The following is a 19,053-nucleotide window of genomic DNA, read 5'->3' on the forward strand; positions in this document are numbered from 1 at the left end:
GGAGCCAGGTCTACTCCAGTCTAAGACCTACATAAAATTCACATCGAGAACCACCTTCCCAGAGTCCCTGCAAAAAGATTTTTTCTTGTTTTTACCAAGGATCACGCCCTAAAGAAATCACTGCAGTAGCACCATTCAGTCTCAGTCAAAAGTGTTTAATGGCAATCCTCATAAAGAACAATATAAAAATGAGGAGGATCTACATAGATTTTTCACTGAAACAGTTTGTCTTATAAACCATCTCAGGCATGGTGAATACAAAGACCTGAAGATAAGCAAAAAACCACTCTGAACTGCATTCTTGTAGTTTGGGGCTTGACTTGGGGGTAGACCAAGAATTAACCCTCAGAAATAATCTGAGTTCAGAAACAGATGTGTACAAAGAAGCCTGTCCAAACAAATACGGAAAACATGTAGCACATAAAAATCACCGGAAGCCTCCAGTCAGTTCCTGTGAAGATGGAGCATAAATGAATTGAACACAGAACGCTAAGTACGTGGATGATAAATACCTTCCCTCCTTCCCGCATACTGTATGGCCTAGGGCACTGGAGGCAGATATGGACATGAAACAAAATTCCTATTCCTCGTCAATTTTGAGCAAGTATCGGAAATAAAAATTTATCAAGTAGCTGTCATTTTTGCCATTGCATCAGCTGATAACTTTGGAGCAGCACCTTTCCCCACTGCCTCACTGTCCACCTTCTGCCACACCTGTGTTGACTAAACTTTAGGTCCTCATTTACACAGGTCCTTGAACAAGTCTTAGGAATTGTGTATTCCTTTAAATTTTAAGAGAGCAACAGTGCCTGAATGACATAGGGACTGCTAGAGGAAATCAAAATCAGACTTTCTCCACCACAGGGTACTGCTGCAGGGACTACTGTATACATATAGTGTAAAAAAATGAATTCCAGTTAAGAAAATACTTCTCTCAGAGACTCTACTGTCACACCAACAGATTTCAGATACTGCTTAAATTGTGAGTCGACTTTGAGGTCTGCTGCATCAGATATCAAGGTGTCTCTCATTCAATTTAAAAATCAGAATTCTATTACCACTGTAGGGACATCTTGTGATTGCTGCTACCTGATATAAAACATGCTCCTTCCTATTACCTTGATCTCTTCCTGTCTGACTTTTTCTGATTTACACACAGACTAGATGTGCACTAGACATGTTCACAGTAGTTACTACAATAGGTGCCCTGACCGGGGACTCTGAACTTCACCAGACACAAATAGTGCATCCACAAGCACCATGTGTAAGTTAGTATTTCTGAAATGTAGACCTCATGTTTGCTTCCCAGTATAATTCACACATCTAATTAATACTTGCCTAATATACATGCTATAACCAAGAATGTTCTTTGAGGCTACCTTCATTCTTTCTCAACTGGAATTAAGAAATAATTGCAATATATTTAAGGGACACTAGAGGGAAGCCAAGAGGTCTCAACAACCCTCTCTAATAATACAGCTTGCAGTCATAAATGCAAAGTTAAAACCAAAAAATCCTTAATACGGTGTAGAAAATACCAGTTATACTTAGTATATTAATTTACAGCATGGGTTTGCTGTTTCTTTTTCACTGGTACTCTGCATGCTGTTAGGCTCCAGGCTGTTCCCTCTAGGTGTTCCCTTGGTGATGCTGTGAGCCTGGGAACTTTCACAGTTGTAACACTTGACAGTAAACTCATGCAGCTTTCAGACAGTATGATAACTTGCTAATATACACTGTAAATATGGGTGGTGAATATGTCAGTGTTTTCTTCCTTATTTGCTCTTTGTTACACAGTTGCTCTGGTAATTTCTGCTCTGGACGTAATTTTTTTGTTATTTTTTTCAGCACCCATCACACTGACAAGGCTATCAGGATGTCTGGTTCATCCCCTCTGTGTGTCCCTTCCTTCACCAGCATTACAAAAAGGACTCACTCTCATGCAGAGTACAGAGGTAAATCAGATGCAAATATGGTCAGAACATTTATATTCCTGCTCTGAGCTGCAGTGATCAGCCACAGGGCTTCTTTACAGTACCCAAAAAAGCTCTGGTCATGTGATTGACTTCCCCTTAATTTCCCCTTTCCCCTCTCCCAACTTCTTACTCTGCCACCCATATTTTCTCCCAAACAAGCAGCTGTTTACTCTTTTGCCATTGTCCCCAGTTTTGCTGACTTGACATCCTCACCTGGTTTTTATGATATGGGTGCCCTGGTACCTTCTACCCTGGCCATCAATTCCGTTAAATTAGTACCGCCTTATTTTGCCCATAGCATGCTACTGTTCCTCATCCTGCTGCCTTTTCAGAAGTGACGCAAATCAGGGTTAACCACTGGCACATATACCTTAACATGTCTGTTTATCTTCACTCCCCAGCAAGAGGGGTAATGAAACAAAACCAAAAAACATTTGATATACAAAATAAGCTGATGGTAACACGATGCCAAAAATAGCTTATTACATTAAGTGCAAGGGAGAAAAGCCTTGATATAAAGCTTGATTGCAACAACATTTCAATTTACCAGTTTAAATACAAGACTTGCATTAAAATATTTCTCCAGATACATCTCTTGCTCTCTAAGGTGATTTTTAAAAAATTTATATACATGTATCCAGTTGTAACACTTGACAGTAGTCTCATGAAGCATTCAAAGAGTATAACTTGATAAGTACACACTGTAGATATGAGTGGTTAATGTCTGTATGATTTCTTCCTTCAAGGGTTTAATAACATCATGTTGAGTACTAGCCTCAGACAGGTGACCAGCCACCTGATATAGTATAATACCCCCAAGCCCTTCCCCAAAGTCCCACAGTCTATGTTTCCAATGCTCACTGAATCCAGATGGTGTTGCCTCTTTCTGGTCTGCGAGACTCCACTGTCAGTTCTCCAAAAGTGGAGAAAAACTGCTCCATTTCCTTCTGCAACATATCATTCCTCTTCTCTGCATCTTCCTTGGCCCGTTCTGCATTACGCATTTTGATTTCTACCATTGTGAACTTCTTCCGCTCTTGATCCAGTTCTTCATGCAGGGCCATCATTTCCATCTCCAGGGCGAGATTTCTCTGCTCCAAGCTGCAAAAAACAAAATACAAGCAGACAACTCCTGAGCAGCGCTCCTCACTCCCTCAAGTAAAAATGCACACTACCACCAAATTCATACATGTCTTTTGATTTACAATGCTTAGACTGAATTTTTGAGAGGTATATCTCAAAAACCACAGATTCATCAATGAACCATCCTCATATGGCAATCTCTTTGGTACCTCACTTAGAAAATGTCTAGTAACAGCCACTGGCAAGGTGCATAGTAGCAAATAGCTCCATCTAATTTTTCAGGAACAGGTTAAGTATTCCTTTTACTTCTAGAAGTGCTGTCACCTGGCTCCTGCTGTAGTTGCACTACTGTCACTTACGAGGTCAGAATAATGCTCTGAATGCCTTTGTTTCACTGCTAATCTCCTTTCTTCAGCTGATCTATCTGCTCTATCTATGGATAGACAACTTAAAAAAACTACAATCATCATGGTTTTTGTCTAAAAAGCTGAAACTATTTAAGATTTAGCTTTCCAATGGAAAGTATTAAAAATCCTAGTGGTACACAGTCCTCATACATTATAAGAAGTGTCCTATAACACTGCATACTACACTGAAAACAGTGATGTGGGCGAAAGAGTACAATATTCTGTACGCTGCACTTCCGCCGGCAGCTGCTGTTGCCAGTAGCTCTCCCATGTTGTGATCCAGCTATGACCTGCAGTGCCAGAGGTACCAATGCAAAGGGCTACTGTCCAACAGAGGTGAGAACAGAACACAAGTCCTGAACAGCTTTACTGAAGAACCTTTCTTACAGTAAGAGTGCATTCGGCCATGCACTGCTGTGTGCACTAGTTAATGCTAAGCCCAGACTTTGAGGTTATTCACTGGCCATTCACACTAGCAACCTCACTGTGTGCGAGAAGTGTCTGCACTATCTGCAGGCAAATACACGGCTCTCCCTTGCCTTCTCTAACAGGTCTGAGCTGTGAAGGAAAGGCTCAGACAGAGCAGCAGTCTGGAGATAGGACTGTGAGCAGAGGTAACTCCCAGATGCAGTCTCAAGAGGAACGAGGACTCTGGAAAGGAATTCCAGCAGTCTCCCAGTCCCAAAAACTACAGGTGGAATAAGCCACAGCACTGCTTTCACTGACAGTAATTGAGGCCGCATCTCGATGACTGTGTTCAGTTTTGGGCCCCTCACTCCAAAAAGGCCATTGAATGACTCGAGCGTGTCCAGAGAAGGGCAACGAAGCTGGTGCAGGGTCTGGAGCACAGGTCTGATGAGGAGCAGCTGAGGGAACTGGAGGGGTTTAGTCTGGAGAAGAGGAGACTGAGGGGAGACCTCATCGCCCTCTACAACTCCCTGAAAGGAGGGTGCAGAGAGGGGGGATGAGTCTCTTGACCCAAGGAACAAGTGCCAGGACAAGAGGGAATGGCCTCAAGCTGCGCCAGGGCAGGGTTAGACTGGCTCTTAGGGAGTATTTCTTTGCAGAAGGGGTTGTTGGGCGTTGGAATGGGCTGCCCAGGGCATGGGTGGTGTCCCCATCCCTGGAGGGGTTGAAGAGTTGGGTTGACCCAGCGCTGAGGGATCTGGTGGAGTTGGGAACGGTCAGTGTGAGGTTCATGGTTGGACTGGAGGAGCTTCAAGGACTTTTCCAACCGAGATGATTCTGTGTGATTCTGTGAAAGGTGATGCCCAGTTGCCTTTCTCAGTCTCTGGAGAACAGGCATCAACTCATGAAAACATTGTGAGAGCCTACTGATTTTATTAATTAGATTCTACAGAAACGCACAAGGTTCTAGCTTTATTTTTGATGCCAATAGGATAGCATGTATTGCTCTGAAACAAACCCTTTGGATCATGATATCACAAAAGCAATGTCAGAGTATGTCAACACTGAAAGATGGGAAACTCAAGTGGCAAGCACCCAGTGACTGCAGCTAGTGCAGATTGCTAGCAAGTCATGAGAAGGAAAACTTCTTGGATTTACTTTGTGAAAGGCAGTCAGATGGCAGAGCCAAACAGTCTTACCTTTTTATCCTTGTCTCATACTCTAGTTTTTGTTTGGCCATCTCTTGCTTCAAGCTGGACACCAGGCTGTGCAAAGCACTGTGATTGTTAGTACTGCTGGCCACAAACGTTTCACTGTTATCGCTGCTGCTGGTGGCTCGGCTGCTGTGGCCCCCCACACTCCTTCTGTCACTTTTGTTCTCATAATCACCCAGGTTAGAGAGGTCTTCATGTGGTGGTCCATCCAGCACAGAGTCTTCAAAGTTACCCACATAAAAGTCCTGCTCAGGGCAGGTGGTGGTGGATGAACGACAGGAGTTGGAGTGCTCAGGGAGGGATATTTCACAAGAGGACGTTGACCAGGTGGCACTGTCCACACTCTGTTTGTCATCAGAGTTCACCATGGAGAACTGCTGGTGGACGTTGTCGTAGGTGGAAAGCCTGTTGTGCTGGCCTGACTCACTCACCGATTCCTTCTGCTTGTTGTCCCTCAGTGTGACATAGCCGTTGGGCACCCAGCCTGGCATCCGGCTGTTGAGGGTGTTGCTGTGCCCGTCTGTGCTAGAAACACCCATCCGCACACCTCCGTTCTGCATGCTGTGTGTGCCCATCTTAGTCACCGGCCCTTTCAGGGATGACGTTCTCCTGGTTTGCAGGGTACAGTTTGGTAAGGTCTGGCTCTTCTCAGGGCTTTCCACAGAGCTGCTGAAGGACCCATTGGTGACGATGCCACTGCCTTTATTAAAAGCAGGATTTTTTTTCACAGTGAGTGGTGGGCTTCTGGTGACATCTAGTTTCTGGATGCTGTTCCTGGGGCTATTTGTCTTGCTGCCTGGCAGAGCAGTCGGAGACTCATTGTCCATGCTTCCCCTTTGGGGAGACTCAGATTTGTCCCAAGAGCAGCGCCTCACTGCTGTCTCCTTGGTGTTGTTGTTCTCTTTGTTCTGTAGCTGCCCTGCAGTTGCTTTCTTTGGCATTTCATTGTTGTTGTTCCATACCTCCGGTCCCATCTGAGGATCTGCATCCTTGGGAAACAGCTCTTCGTGTTTGCTAATCATCACTGACATTAGCTGCTGGACTACTACCGTACCTGAAAGGAGACACCAGGCACATGGTCATTAATGGCCTGTTCTGTTTAGGGCATAAATATACTTTATCCATCAGATTCCAGAAATACTTAGCAAACATTCAGCTTATACTAACATTTACGCAGTGCATCCATCTGTGTAACATCCTGAACGTTTAACACGCCTGAAGTGCCTCTGGCTACCGGGCCAGATTAGCACCACCTCTTCCTTCCATCAAACCAAGCCAGTAGGCCTCACAGACACCCTAAGAACAGGAACTTTTGTGAAGAAGCTTTTGTGAATTACCATGACAGTAACTGCATCCCAGGAAGGCTGTGGAAGGTGCACCCACTCGATGAAAATGGGGCTTCCTGGCTGCTGAAATGTAGTGGCCACTGATTTTTTTTTTTTTTATGCCTTTATTCTCAGGGCTTTATGGTAATTTGGGCCCTCAACCAACAAGGGCTGATATTGACCACAGGTCAGATTTGGCTCTGGTATAAATGGAGTCCCCTGGGGGAGCCATTTTGAGCTAGTCCCTCCTGGAGCAGCACCCGGCGTTCGAAGACTCTCCCCTTGAGTCGGGATGCCACCCAAGGAAACTCCTTGAGGTTTTCCCTATGGGCCAGGATGCTGCCCAAGGAAATTCCTCAAGGTTGAGAGCCCTCACTTTTTAGGTGAGTGACCGAGCAATCTGGATTGTCATTAAATCCTAGGAGTCTCGGTAGTAATAGTTCTTTGTTCTCCTCTCATGGACATTCGGATCTGCCATTTGGATGTTTGCTGGAGAGCCAACTGATTGTATTAAAAATAAACTTTATTTTATTATCTGTTTATCTTGAGAGCCTCCACAACAAAGACTACAGAAGAGATAATGAGTAGCAAAGGATAACATAATTGTAAGTGATGCGTTTCAACTCAATGTGGCGATCGCTTTTAAAACTGAAGTTTTATTCTGGCACAGTGCTTGTATTTAGTAGTTTAAGAGAAAAATGGGCAGGCAAGGGATCTGCATCGCTGGGACACAGACATTTTAGTCTTCTGAAGCAAAACAGCGCAGTAATATGACAGAATTAATTTAATGTGAATGCCTTTAACTTCTCTGTGGTGAGACTATATGCAACCAGGAAACTATGCCACATTATAGCACAGTACAGAACTGATGCAGGACCACAGCTTGCTACTTGCTGTAATAAATGGCTACCTTTCCTCTTAAAGAACAACCCCCTTGGTGTGCGTACCACTTGACTGCACTGTAATTTAGACACTAGCATTCATAACTGGACATTTGAGACAAGTACGTACAGAAACCAGGGGGAAGCCACAAATGCAGATTTAAGGGTATTCGAAGCCACAGGTTTGATGATACTTATGTACAGTCATAATAAACATGCACATAAATTGGACACCTGGTCTTGCAAACCCTTTTTAGTCAAATGCAGGATCAAACCATTCTCTGTTTCAACAAGGATCCAGACATTAAAGTGAACATGATGATTAGAAACCCTTTCCACATTAGAAGGTTTTCTGGCTTGTCTGAGCTACTGTTCAGACAGCTAACCCTGGATATTCGCTGCTTTCATACATGATTTGGAAATGTCATGTTTCTGTTCACAAGAACATAGCTGTTATGTTAAGACACATAAGACTCCAGAAAAACACAGAAATGAACAAAGTATATGGGGAATTGTTGTCTCTGGGGAAAGAGAAAAAGCATCAAACTCACAGGAAAAGACCGAACTACAAACACGGCGTTTTTGAGTTTTGGTAAAATCTGCAGTGCAGGGTCTGTGTACAGGCCTAATTTCTGAGAAAGTTAAGTAAATCCTGCATATTAAGAAAAAAGTGTTTGGAGGGAGAAAAGGTGTCATGTACTTTATGGAAAATTAAAGTCACAAAGATTAAGCCTACAAGGAAATTATAGGAGGAGATTGTCATGGCCATATTTTTGTCTTAATCACAGCAAAATGCTACAGCTGAAACACTGCTGTAAATAAGAGAATGCAGCTGGCAATCTGATCACTGTTGTGCAAGAAGGCATGTCATATACCACTGCCTTGTGAGCAATTCTACATGGGTCACTGCAGTATGAACCTGTACTAACTTCTCATCCTTAAGAACCGCAGGTAAAATATTAACTGCACTCCAACCATATTGCTGAATAAGAACATGCCATATTAGCTGCAAGTTTTGAGAGAAAAAGTACATTTTTAGTGAAGTTGCCAAGGCATCACAATCTCACGCAAAGTCTGTTTGCAATGTTGCACTTTAGAGTAACCTGTAAGATTTAACCCAGAAGTTCATACAGGCTGAAGAATTCTGTGTCTATAAACCTATATGGAACTTACTGCAAATACTACATGGACTGGTATTGTACTGTTAATAAACCTGAAGATATTCCTTCTTTCTACTGCAAGTTATGTACAGTAAGCTCACCCTCCATGATAGTCAGGGGATCTTCCACTTTGGGGCGAAGGATGTTGGGGCCAAAAACAGTAGCCAGATTTTGCACGCTCATTTTGTTTATGCCCGAATAAGACTGGACTTCATCAAGGAATCTGTGGGAAAAAAAGAGGCCTTTAAGGAACATGTAAAAAGGAAATTAAAAAAAAAAAAAGTCAAAGCATGTGATGGTTTCTTAACACAGTTCAAGTATTACATTCCAAATCCTCACGGAACACGTTGAAAGGTCAAGGCTATTCTCCTCAACTTCTTCAGATTTTCTTCAAAAGGATACATTGACAACAAAATTTAAATCTCAATCTGGACTGACTACAAGATAACTCTGTTGAAGATGGTAACTTACTGCAGCATAATTAATCAACTACTTGGCTCAAAACAGCCTCAAAATGCAACTGTCAATTGAAAAAATAAAAGTTTATATTCTTTTAAAAATGTTTTTTTATGCTGGGAATTTTCTGTAAGTTCACAAATTGCAACTGTATAAGACATGTTTTTTAAGATCTTAGATGTATCCACGAAACTATTCTAAATACTACAAGACATACACAGTTTTCAAGGATACCATGCTTCAGGAGTGCACAGCCGAGGCCTGTAACTGCAGTTAGAAATGGGAAAACCAGAGTCCTATAAAGAGGACAGAACATACTCACTTCTACTTTCTTGTGTTTCTTGTTGAGTGTGGCCTGCTTATGAAAGCGCACCTTGATAGAGCAAATTAGTAATTACTCATGCAGTAAACCTTTATTTTTAGTGCATTTACTTAAGTTCACCAATCCTCTGACTGTGAATAATGCTTTTCCTTCAGGGCACATACACAGATAGGTTTGTCTGCCAGCTCACAGTTATAAATACCATTGTGATATTCTTGCAAGAGCACTTACCTACAAATGTATTTCAGCAGATTATAATTGACAGCTGGCAGGCTCTTCACCTGCTTCACCAGTTCTTTCAGGCCCTTTAAGTGGTTTAAGAAAAAAAAGGAAAAAAAAGAAAAAAAAAGAAAGAGTTGTGAGACACAGTTGCTTAGTATTTTACCAGAGATTCAAAAAAATGTCAGCAATTCTAATTACAAGACAATAAACACATCACTGAAACTGCAGCGTTAAATGCTATATACAAGTTACCATCAGGAACAGCTTGTAGAACCCATTTTGGATGGAGGAAGCTATATCTGTCTAACCAGGATTAGCTCTGGATAAAAATAAACAAGTAAATAGAAAACTTGGTTTCATCCTGTCTTTCCCTTCTCTTTTACTCTTTCCTTTTTTGACCAGCAGCTCTGTTCCTCCTCCTGCTGATAATAAGGCTGAGGTTTCCAGGATCAGTCCTGGTTTGAACTAGTTGGCATTTTCATATGACAGACTATTTGGGTATTTTACCCAGTTTTGGTCCATACTAGATTCAGGTCATAAATGGTTATTTCAGTTTGTGCCTACCCTGGGAATGGGACAAGCAGAACATCACGCACTAATTTCCGTGCCCTGTGGAAACAGACCCCAGCTATGCTCCTCACCAACCAGTCCCTTTAGACTCTTTTTCAGTACGGGGTTTTGGTACTTTGCCAGCATCAGTGGGGTTTGGATTACAATATGTTATGAAAACACAAATCAAAATGGGTGGACCATGATAGTGCACAGGTTTGCTGGCTGTGGGCTAAGAAAAGGAACAAGATGCACAGCTCTCTCCCTTAGCACTTTTAACTTCTGCATGGAGAAAGATCAACTGAAAGTCTAGTTAGCCTTATAGTTGGACTGCTAAGCCACCATAAAGAGGACTGAAGCGGCTCATCACCTATAGTACTGATTTTTCACAAACTGCCAGCACCAACAGGCCACTGCAATTTGAATCTTGCTTTCAAAATTAATTTAATTAAGTGCTTCATGGCATAGTTGCAGAGGAACTACATAAATACATTCTAGACTAAGCCAATATAAAATGACCAAAAATTTAATCTGAAAATGAGTATCACTGCAAGTATAACCTGCATGATGACTAACTGTGGAGCTGTCAGGTGGCTTTACATTGGAGCTATCAATGGTCAGAGACATATGCAACATGAACAAGCAAATAGCTTCAGCCTTAGCTCTGAGGAGCAGCTCAAATTAAACCAGATGAACAGCCCACTCCCACCTTTTGCAAACAGCTGACAAAAATTTGCACCTTGTAGCAAGCTGTAAAGGACAGTGAAGAAACCAGTCTGATTTCAGCGGGTCTAAGAGATTATGACTATAAAAGACAGTTGGCCACAGATCTTCCTTCCCCCTGCATTCCATCACATGGGAACAACTACCACCTCCACTGTTGGTAGTCATCAAGTGAAGGCTCAGAAAGGACATGGTCTCTCAGTTAGAAAAGAGGGGATGTTTCTCAGTTAGAAAAGATGAATAGGAACTCAATTAATTAGGAAATTAAGTAAGAGGGGTTCCAGTTCTAACAGGATTTGAAATGTCAAAAAGAAACTAAACAGAAATAACCACCTTAGAAAGTTAGGGGAGTAGACTGAAATCAACAGAATGAGCCTATGAAAAGCAAATATCAGGGTTGACCTCATTACCCATAAGCAGAACAATGTAAAAACAAGCACTCAGTTTCTTATGTCTTCAGACTAATACATAGTAGGGTCATGCCACTGCACTGCACATATTATGAGTCAGAATCCTTACTTTGCTCATCTGTGTTATGCTGTTTTAAAAGAGTCTGGAAGGTGGCCTGCTTCCAGTCGCCTGCTTCCATCTTTTTGAGGCTTTCTGATTCAATGATAGGCAATGAATAGAGTCAGTTGGCCTTCAACCAAAAGTCAGTAAAAGTTGGCACTTAGAAGAAAATGCCCCCTGATTAATGGCAAGAGTTGGACAGCAATAACTAAGACCCTTCCTTTTACACTTCAGAATGATAATCCACGAAAATATAAATCTCCTTCATGCAAAACGGAAGCTACTGACCACAATGATGTTTACTTGAACTGGATTCAGTGACATGTAATAAATACAGCTAAGGTCATGCCATGTGCCTTTATTTAAACTTCCAAATGACCTAGGTGGCAACAATTTTCATATAAAACCAGCCTCAATTACTAGATGCACATCTTAAATTAGGATAGGTAATCACCAGGTTCTCTCCTCCTCAAAATTGGACCAGATTATAACAGGCCAGCCTTTTATTTCATCTTACTCAAGTTGCCAACTCACCGTTTCTTCCTCCTTGCTGAGCATTTTGGCACAGGAAAGAAAATCTTCGTATTTTGCATATGGTATGACTGGTTCTGGGAGCTCCCTTAGGTACAGTTTAAGCAGTGATGCCACCGTGTGCACATCTGTATTGCTGTTGGGTTGGAATACAAGAAGTCAGTACTGTGAATTGGAATAATGCTGTGAGATTGACAGGCTAAAAACTGCCACTTAACTTTTCCATTGTCACCCCAGATTTTACTCTTCAGCAGTATATACATTTATAGATTGTATCTATAATCTGGGTTTTGTCTTTCCTTTTTTTGTCCTATAAAGAATTTAGGATACCTGCAAGCAAGAGCCTGTCAACTCTGTTGATTTGTTACTATAAATAATTACACATAAGGCCCTATTTTCAGGGACAAGTAATTGAGAAGATCCTGGCCCTCACTGACAGGCATCTAACAACAGGCATGCAAAATCCATTTTGACTGATGCTTCTCATTTTCGCCTGAGCCAGAAACCAGGCATTATGTTTGCACAGTGAGGATTATTCTCCTGCCAGAGATGGCCCAGCTCCCAAAACACACCCAGCATGTCTCAATTCCATTGTACCACCATATCCTCTGGTATCAGTATTAAGTAAGCAAGTTTTAAAGGAGACCATACATTCCACAGTTGTTTAGCTGAAACTTCTCCATCTGAATTACAGTTCTTTCCCTGGAATGCATCTTTTTCCTACGGGCTCCCACAAAATGACTACTGTGCCTTTTAGCTGTACGGTTACACTGAAAACATGGATATACTTTACACACAGAACCATAAATCCATGGGAAATGAGTTTTAGTTCTATCCTGTCCGAGTAAGGTAAGGCACTTCAAGTCACCAAACTCAGAAAATGCCGGAGTGCTAGCACAACAGGTAACATTATAGGGCTGACAGTCAAAGACCTGGTATGACACATGCTTTCTCATAATTACATTTGCAGAAACTTAAGGGTTTTTTGCATACAGCTAGTATAAGCCTAGACTGTTTATCAGCTATACTAAAAATAAGAAGATGGGGAGAAAGATCAAAATCGCAAGTTCAGAGTATGCAATAAAACTTGCTTAAATGTTTCTGTGGTGTGTAAATTTACCTTGTGGTAATTTAGGAGTACTTCCCTGAAAAGAAATAAATAGAAATAGATAAAAACTAAAAGTTAGCATGAAGAAATCTCTCTTGTGTTACTTCTGGCTCCACCTCTCTGTTTAGCTACTCAGGCATTTATTCAAATCCTTACTGGAATGTTCTGCATGCTTTACCTAGTTCAGATAAAGAGTTGCACTGCAAGCTGGGATCTTTCCCTCTGAGTTCTGAAAAATCAAAAAAATAGATCCTAAATTATGCTGATTTCATTCAAAAGAAACAGAAAATGCACAGACATTTCCACAATGTGCATTACTGTGTATTTTCTTTTTCTTTGAAGACTTCACACTTGGAACATTTTTTAAACTCACAGTCTCTCAAAGGGAACCACTGGTATTTGATGTATTTAAGTTTTGCTAGAGGTATGTTAATTATTATTTTGGATTGATCTGTTAAAACAATAATAGCTTTTACTAAGTTAAACCTTAACAAGAATGATGGGAACAACCTTAGATTAATGTAGTATGGTATCAGCAATTCAAGTCAAAACAGAAGAGAAACGATAAAGCACTGTATATATTTAAATGTTAACCATCACCACCCTCCTTGAAATAAATTCCCAGAAAACATTTCTATTTCAATCACTAATAATTCCCAGCCAAAATTCCAAAAAGTGTTTTCTAGAGAAATTCTATAAACAAAGCAGTAATGCAAATCCATGTTTTTAAGGAAGGTTCAAATTCCAGTCTCTTGAATGCAACCCTCTACTTGTAGACTGGCTTGGATCCAAACCAGGAATCCTGTGTTTACCCCGTCCCACTCCTCAGATGCGTACATAGCATATGTAAGGAACAGTACTATACACAAAACTAGATATAGTTGTACTGCTTTATCAGATTTCAAGTGCTAGCTCAGATTTGGCCTCTAACCTTTGCCTTCTCTCTATTCCCAATCCAGATGCAAACTAAGTGAACTGCACCTCTTCTTGACATCCTGGCTAACAAAACTCCTTACAGATTGTACAACCCAAGGGCTTCAAACCCAGACTCCAACAATCTCTCAGGTAGTTGCTTTTATGTCTTGTTGCTGTTTGTGGTAGTTTTTAGAGCGCAACCATGCCATGCATGACCAGGTTGTTGCCACTATTCAGCCTTATCCAGGAAGCAAATTTTTCAGAGATCTTCAGTTTCCTAAATTGTGGGTCCATCAGGAAAGCAAAAAGCAAATACAGAGGGAAAGACTTTTGCTAGTCAGACTCTGAAGGAGAGCAGCAGCCACAGAGAGCAGATGTGAACTGGACAGTGCCCTACATTGCAGCATGAAAGGGAGCACAGGCCATCAATCTGCAGAGAATTTAACTCTGATTACTCAGCACTGATGATCTTTCTGAAGATTTTATTATTGCTACTTTTATTATTTAAACAGAGAAACTCCCCAGACCTTACTGAAGGACTGAACCACATTTTTCCAGAGACTATTTGCATAAAACTAGAGAGGCCTTTCCAAAATACAAGATTCAAACAGGTTGAGTGTGAGAAATTATAAAGAACAATTAAAAGTTAACACATGGGTCTCCCAGTGAGGGGATTAAGCAATATCATCTTTCCTTCTTTGTACTGCCAGGATCATGCTTCATGTAGAACATAAGAATAATTTTATACCAGTTCCTTGGTGTGAAGTGGAATACTTACTCCTTGAGGGCACAGCAAATGGAGGATAAAAAGGCTGAAGGGGACAAAAGCCCTGAAAACTGATGCAATTTATAAACCTTCTCCTTTCAATGTGAAGTACTGATAGGCTATCACTGCCAAGAGTTGAGTGCTCAAGACTGCTGGAAGAACTGAGAGAGAAATGGGAAGGCAGGATGCTGAGAAGCAAGGAAACAATAAGAAGTCTTATGTTCTCAAACTAACGTCCTGAAGTACATGCTGTATACAAGGCTACAGAAAGGTGCTTTCTGGGCTGGGGTTAGAAACCCAGGTCCCAATTAGTAGACAGGGACACATTCACAATTTTTAAAACTAATTTGGGGGGTGTTTTTACTTTCCTTCTGCTGACCGAATGCTAAGGCAATACCGCAGACTGCCACAAGATGGTAGGATTACAAAGCAAGATTTTGGAAAATTTGGTTTGTTACCTTTTTTTTTTCCTAAACTGTACTGGAGCACTGTTTAGGATTTAATCTAGGTATACAGAAATTACCATACAGATTTTGGCAGCATAAACAAACATAAACACACACAGCCTGCAAATCTCTAAGAATTGGATTTCAAAAATTTATTTAGCAACAGTTAGACAAAAGCTAGACGTTTTCTTCTTTCAGTGTAAATATTATAAAATATGTCAATATTTTTATAATAGCGTAACTAAAATTGTTTCATAAAATCTGAGACCTGTTTAGACCTTGCAGTCTAGTATTATTTTTTCCACCTTTTTTTTTTTTTTAAGTACAGAGGAGAATTTAGAAATGGCAGACTCTAGTTTTAATCCATCTGTATTTTTGGTGTTTCAATCCAAAAATACCATTAAGTGCATTTCAGCCACAGAGGACAGCTGTGAGTTTCAAAGGAGTGCAGAACTGCAAGCTCTCTTGAGGATTGGGAGCATTTATTTCCCTTTCGGGAAGTGTTCTATCCACAGTCTAAGTCAACCAACAGCCGTATCTCTGCCTTGAGGGTATTTGTGTGGTTTGTAAGGCATGGATCTTTCCAGGGCCTGCAGAGGACATTTTCCTCATGGACTTTTTCCAGCTACAACTGATCAGTTTAAGACAAGGCAGTATTTCTCCCTTCAAAGCCGGCCTTGCTTATATGCTAGGACCATTACAGCTACAGAAACTTAATGAATACACTGATCTTGGTATTTCTTTTGCTATCTGACAGTGTAATATCAAAGTGCTCCATGATTACACATTCATAATTAACATGACTAAAAGTGTTCATTAACAAGTATTAAAGTAGAGTATGTCAATTCCAGCAGAAGATCCTCTGTTATCTAAGGTGGAACAACACTCATTAATTGAGGCAGACTTTCTCCAAGTGCACAATGAATAATTACAAGCTTGAAATGGGAATGACAAAGCACAAAGCAGAAAATTTCAACACAGAAAGCATCAGCAAGCTGAGAAACAGTCTCTTTCGGCACGTTGCGCTGGAAAGTCTGAGAAAGATTACTTACCTCACTAAAACATCAGTACTGCTTTACTGTTGATATGTTTCCAAAAGAGCATCCCCCACTTCACCACTGTCCATGAAGAGGCATTACAAATGCAAATGCACCACAGCCTCTCCTTAGTCATCACACTACACATTTTCACAGCCTCAATTCATCTGAACTTTGTCATTGATATCCCTGATGGCATTGCTGTTTTGACAGCACTTTCCTTTGTGATACCACAGACACTGCGGACGTGGCTGTCAGACCAATTACACCACCTGGAGTTTTTCACCCTCTCTACCATCAACAAAAATTACTGAAGCCCAGCAGGTCACCAAAAATCCACACATAACCCTCACACTCGGGCAAGCAGACAGTGTGTGCAGAGTCAGCGCTTCAGAGCACAAAGCCAACAAGCTCCTCATAAACTCTCACAGAGGAAGAATTAACAGGGCAAGGTCACATTACAGAAAGATTAATGCTGTGCCAAAAATAGCTCTAGATCACGATGACACATAAACAGTTTCCATAAAGAACAAACAGTAGGGAACAACAAGCTGTGAGGCTATAATTCAATTTAGGAGTTCTGGTAATAAAATGAAGTAGAACAGTACAGTTCAGTTTGTGTATTCCTTCCTCCTGGATTTACTAGAATTACAGCTCCATCATTTCAGACGTGTCACAGATCACAATCCTGGAAACAGAGAGACTGCCTCACCGCCAAAGATACCCTGTACCCACCACAACATCCGCTGACTGTCCCTGCTGAGTGGCATTCAGGTCCGTAGAGCAGCTCTCAGACCAGTAGAGATGTTTTCCTGTCGTGGGAGGATGAGTTCCTAACTGGCTGCCCAGTGTGTACCTTTGCTGCCAGCCTGCAGATAGCTTAAGCAAGATGCCCATGATAAACCAGTGATGAAACTCTGAGTAAGCAACATCAAGGGAGTATTACAAATGTGCGTAACTACTTATAGAAAGAATCAGAGCACTGTTACTGCTGAGAAGCCAGTGCCCAGAGGCTAGGAGGGCAAAGCCTGTGCTCAGGAATGTTACAGTGAATCAGGACGGGTTCAACTGATTTTGGGAGTCAGGCTTTGGTCCAGAAATTCAAAGGTCAGGTCAAATGCGTAACGTAACTGGTTGAATGACCTACGTGATTTTTGTTCCCCTGTGTAGGTATCTTCACAGCATTACTCTCCATATCATTTTCCTATATAATGCATACCTAGTACAAGCAGCACCGTGTCTAATCTAAGTACCTGTTGAAATTTTGCCTAGAACTTGTGAAATATATATGAAAGATTTACCATTTTAAGCCCTAAGCTGTCTGTCCTCCTCTCCTTGCTGCTACAAGAGCCTCAACACTGCATTAAGTTAACACTCATCTCAATTCTTATTTTTCTGTTTAGACAGAGAAAAAAACCAAACACGTTCTGCTCCTTTGTCCCTGTGCTCATATTTTTACAATCCATACTGCCTTCGAGGGGAGTAAACCTGGAAGGAATACAGAAGATTGACAGACTCCAAGTTAGACACACGCTTCAGTAATTATAACAGCAGCCAATTCACTCAGGTTAGAGAGTCATGCTTTAAAAGCAGCAATGAAGACAGCAACTTAGGACAGACAAATGAAAAGACAAACTCCATGGAAGGACATTAAAAATTACTTAGAAAAATATAGAAAAAAAGAGAGACACAAGTGTTTTCAGGTAAGGTGAGCAGAGGCCTAAGAAACAGATGGGTTCCCATCAGGAAAAAAATCAACCCGGTCCAGTGAATACGCTGCTAAATTATTTTATCATTTGATAGGTTGTTCACAAAGGCTGTTAAGTTTCTGCAGATTTTGCAGGGGTTGCAAGCATATATAAGACACGGAGAAACACCACAAATAAACAACCTGTTCTTGTTTACTGGAAAAGAAGGCCACAAATGTTGCAACCCTAAGGAAGGATGCTTTAAAAAACACACTCTCAGACCTTCCACAGAGTAACAAAACATCATCCTTTCTTAAAAGTGACCATGGCCATCTAAGAAGTCATTTGTCATCTCATTTGTCATTGGCAAGTGAAGTACATGGCTCCCTTCTTAAATTTTTTTTTTAAAACACAGCTGACACACCATTTCTGAAACTGAAATTCATGCAAAGCAACTACAAATACTCATTCACTGCCAATAGCTAAAACCACTCTCCTACAGCAGGACACCAATTAAACTGATTTAATGACCCCCGCATCACAGTAGAAATGTGTCTCCTAATGTGTATTGAATTGCTAGACTAGCTCTTTAAGTTGTGCCATATGCAGAGGTTATTTCTGCTAGCTGGAAAGAGGACTGGAATTAGAAAGGATGTGGAAGGGGCTCCAGAGGCACAACTGATGAGCAGATTGTGAGAATCAGGGAAGGAAGCCTGGAACAGGCAGAAACAAACAGGAATTTTCACAGGCCTAAGGCCATTTTTGTTTGGCAGGAACCAGCTTTCTATAGTAAAGACTTCATTTCACATAAAAATATTTTGTTTAGCAATTACTGCATTTTCCCCACTAGGAAGGGAATAAAGCCCCTTCCTTGTGGGCAACTATCTGCTTCTAAACAAATTCTTATGTACAGGCTTGTATTTGGAAAATAAAAGAATAACTTACATAACCAGAGATTTCCAAGTCAATGTCTAGTTGCAGTCTGTACAGTGCCAGTGCAGACTGCAGCCCCGCTAAGACACGTCCAATTTCTTGCATTCACCAAAGTTTTGAAACATTCTTTGTCTCTGGAGGAGAACAATTGTGAATGTGGTCCTTCTCACCTTGAGGATATTACAGTGGTACCATCCTTGTCATTGTCTTATTTTGCTTCAAAAATCCCAGTGATTAAATGCACAGGAACATACCACTTCTACATTCTGGACTACTTGGCTCCAGTAAATAATAGTTAGCCTTTGCCAGCTATCACATACTGCCACTTACATACCCTTTTCTCAACTGATTGTGATGGTGACTAGAGCAGTAAGTAATATTTTTTCCGTAACG

At 41.2% G+C, this 19,053-nt stretch overlaps 1 protein-coding gene across 9 annotated transcripts in view; it reads right to left on the reverse strand.

The window, feature by feature from the left end:
• Positions 1-139: 139 nt before the first annotated feature.
• ARHGAP24 (Rho GTPase activating protein 24) overlaps positions 140-19,053 on the reverse strand; it is a 228,940-nt gene continuing 210,026 nt past the window's right edge. For all 9 annotated transcript variants that reach the window (XM_074823888.1, XM_074823894.1, XM_074823893.1 and 6 more), the window contains 5 exons: positions 11,771-11,903; positions 9,464-9,537; positions 8,556-8,677; positions 5,074-6,142; positions 140-3,077 (listed from right to left, as the gene is read on the reverse strand). In XM_074823888.1, the coding sequence (XP_074679989.1) occupies positions 2,834-3,077; positions 5,074-6,142; positions 8,556-8,677; positions 9,464-9,537; positions 11,771-11,903 (1,642 nt within the window). In that variant the 3' untranslated portion in view covers positions 140-2,833. The remainder of the gene's footprint in view (positions 3,078-5,073; positions 6,143-8,555; positions 8,678-9,463; positions 9,538-11,770; positions 11,904-19,053) is intronic.

This window comes from Strix aluco, chromosome 4 (genome assembly GCF_031877795.1).
Source record: "Strix aluco isolate bStrAlu1 chromosome 4, bStrAlu1.hap1, whole genome shotgun sequence".
NCBI classification, from domain to species: domain Eukaryota; kingdom Metazoa; phylum Chordata; class Aves; order Strigiformes; family Strigidae; genus Strix; species Strix aluco.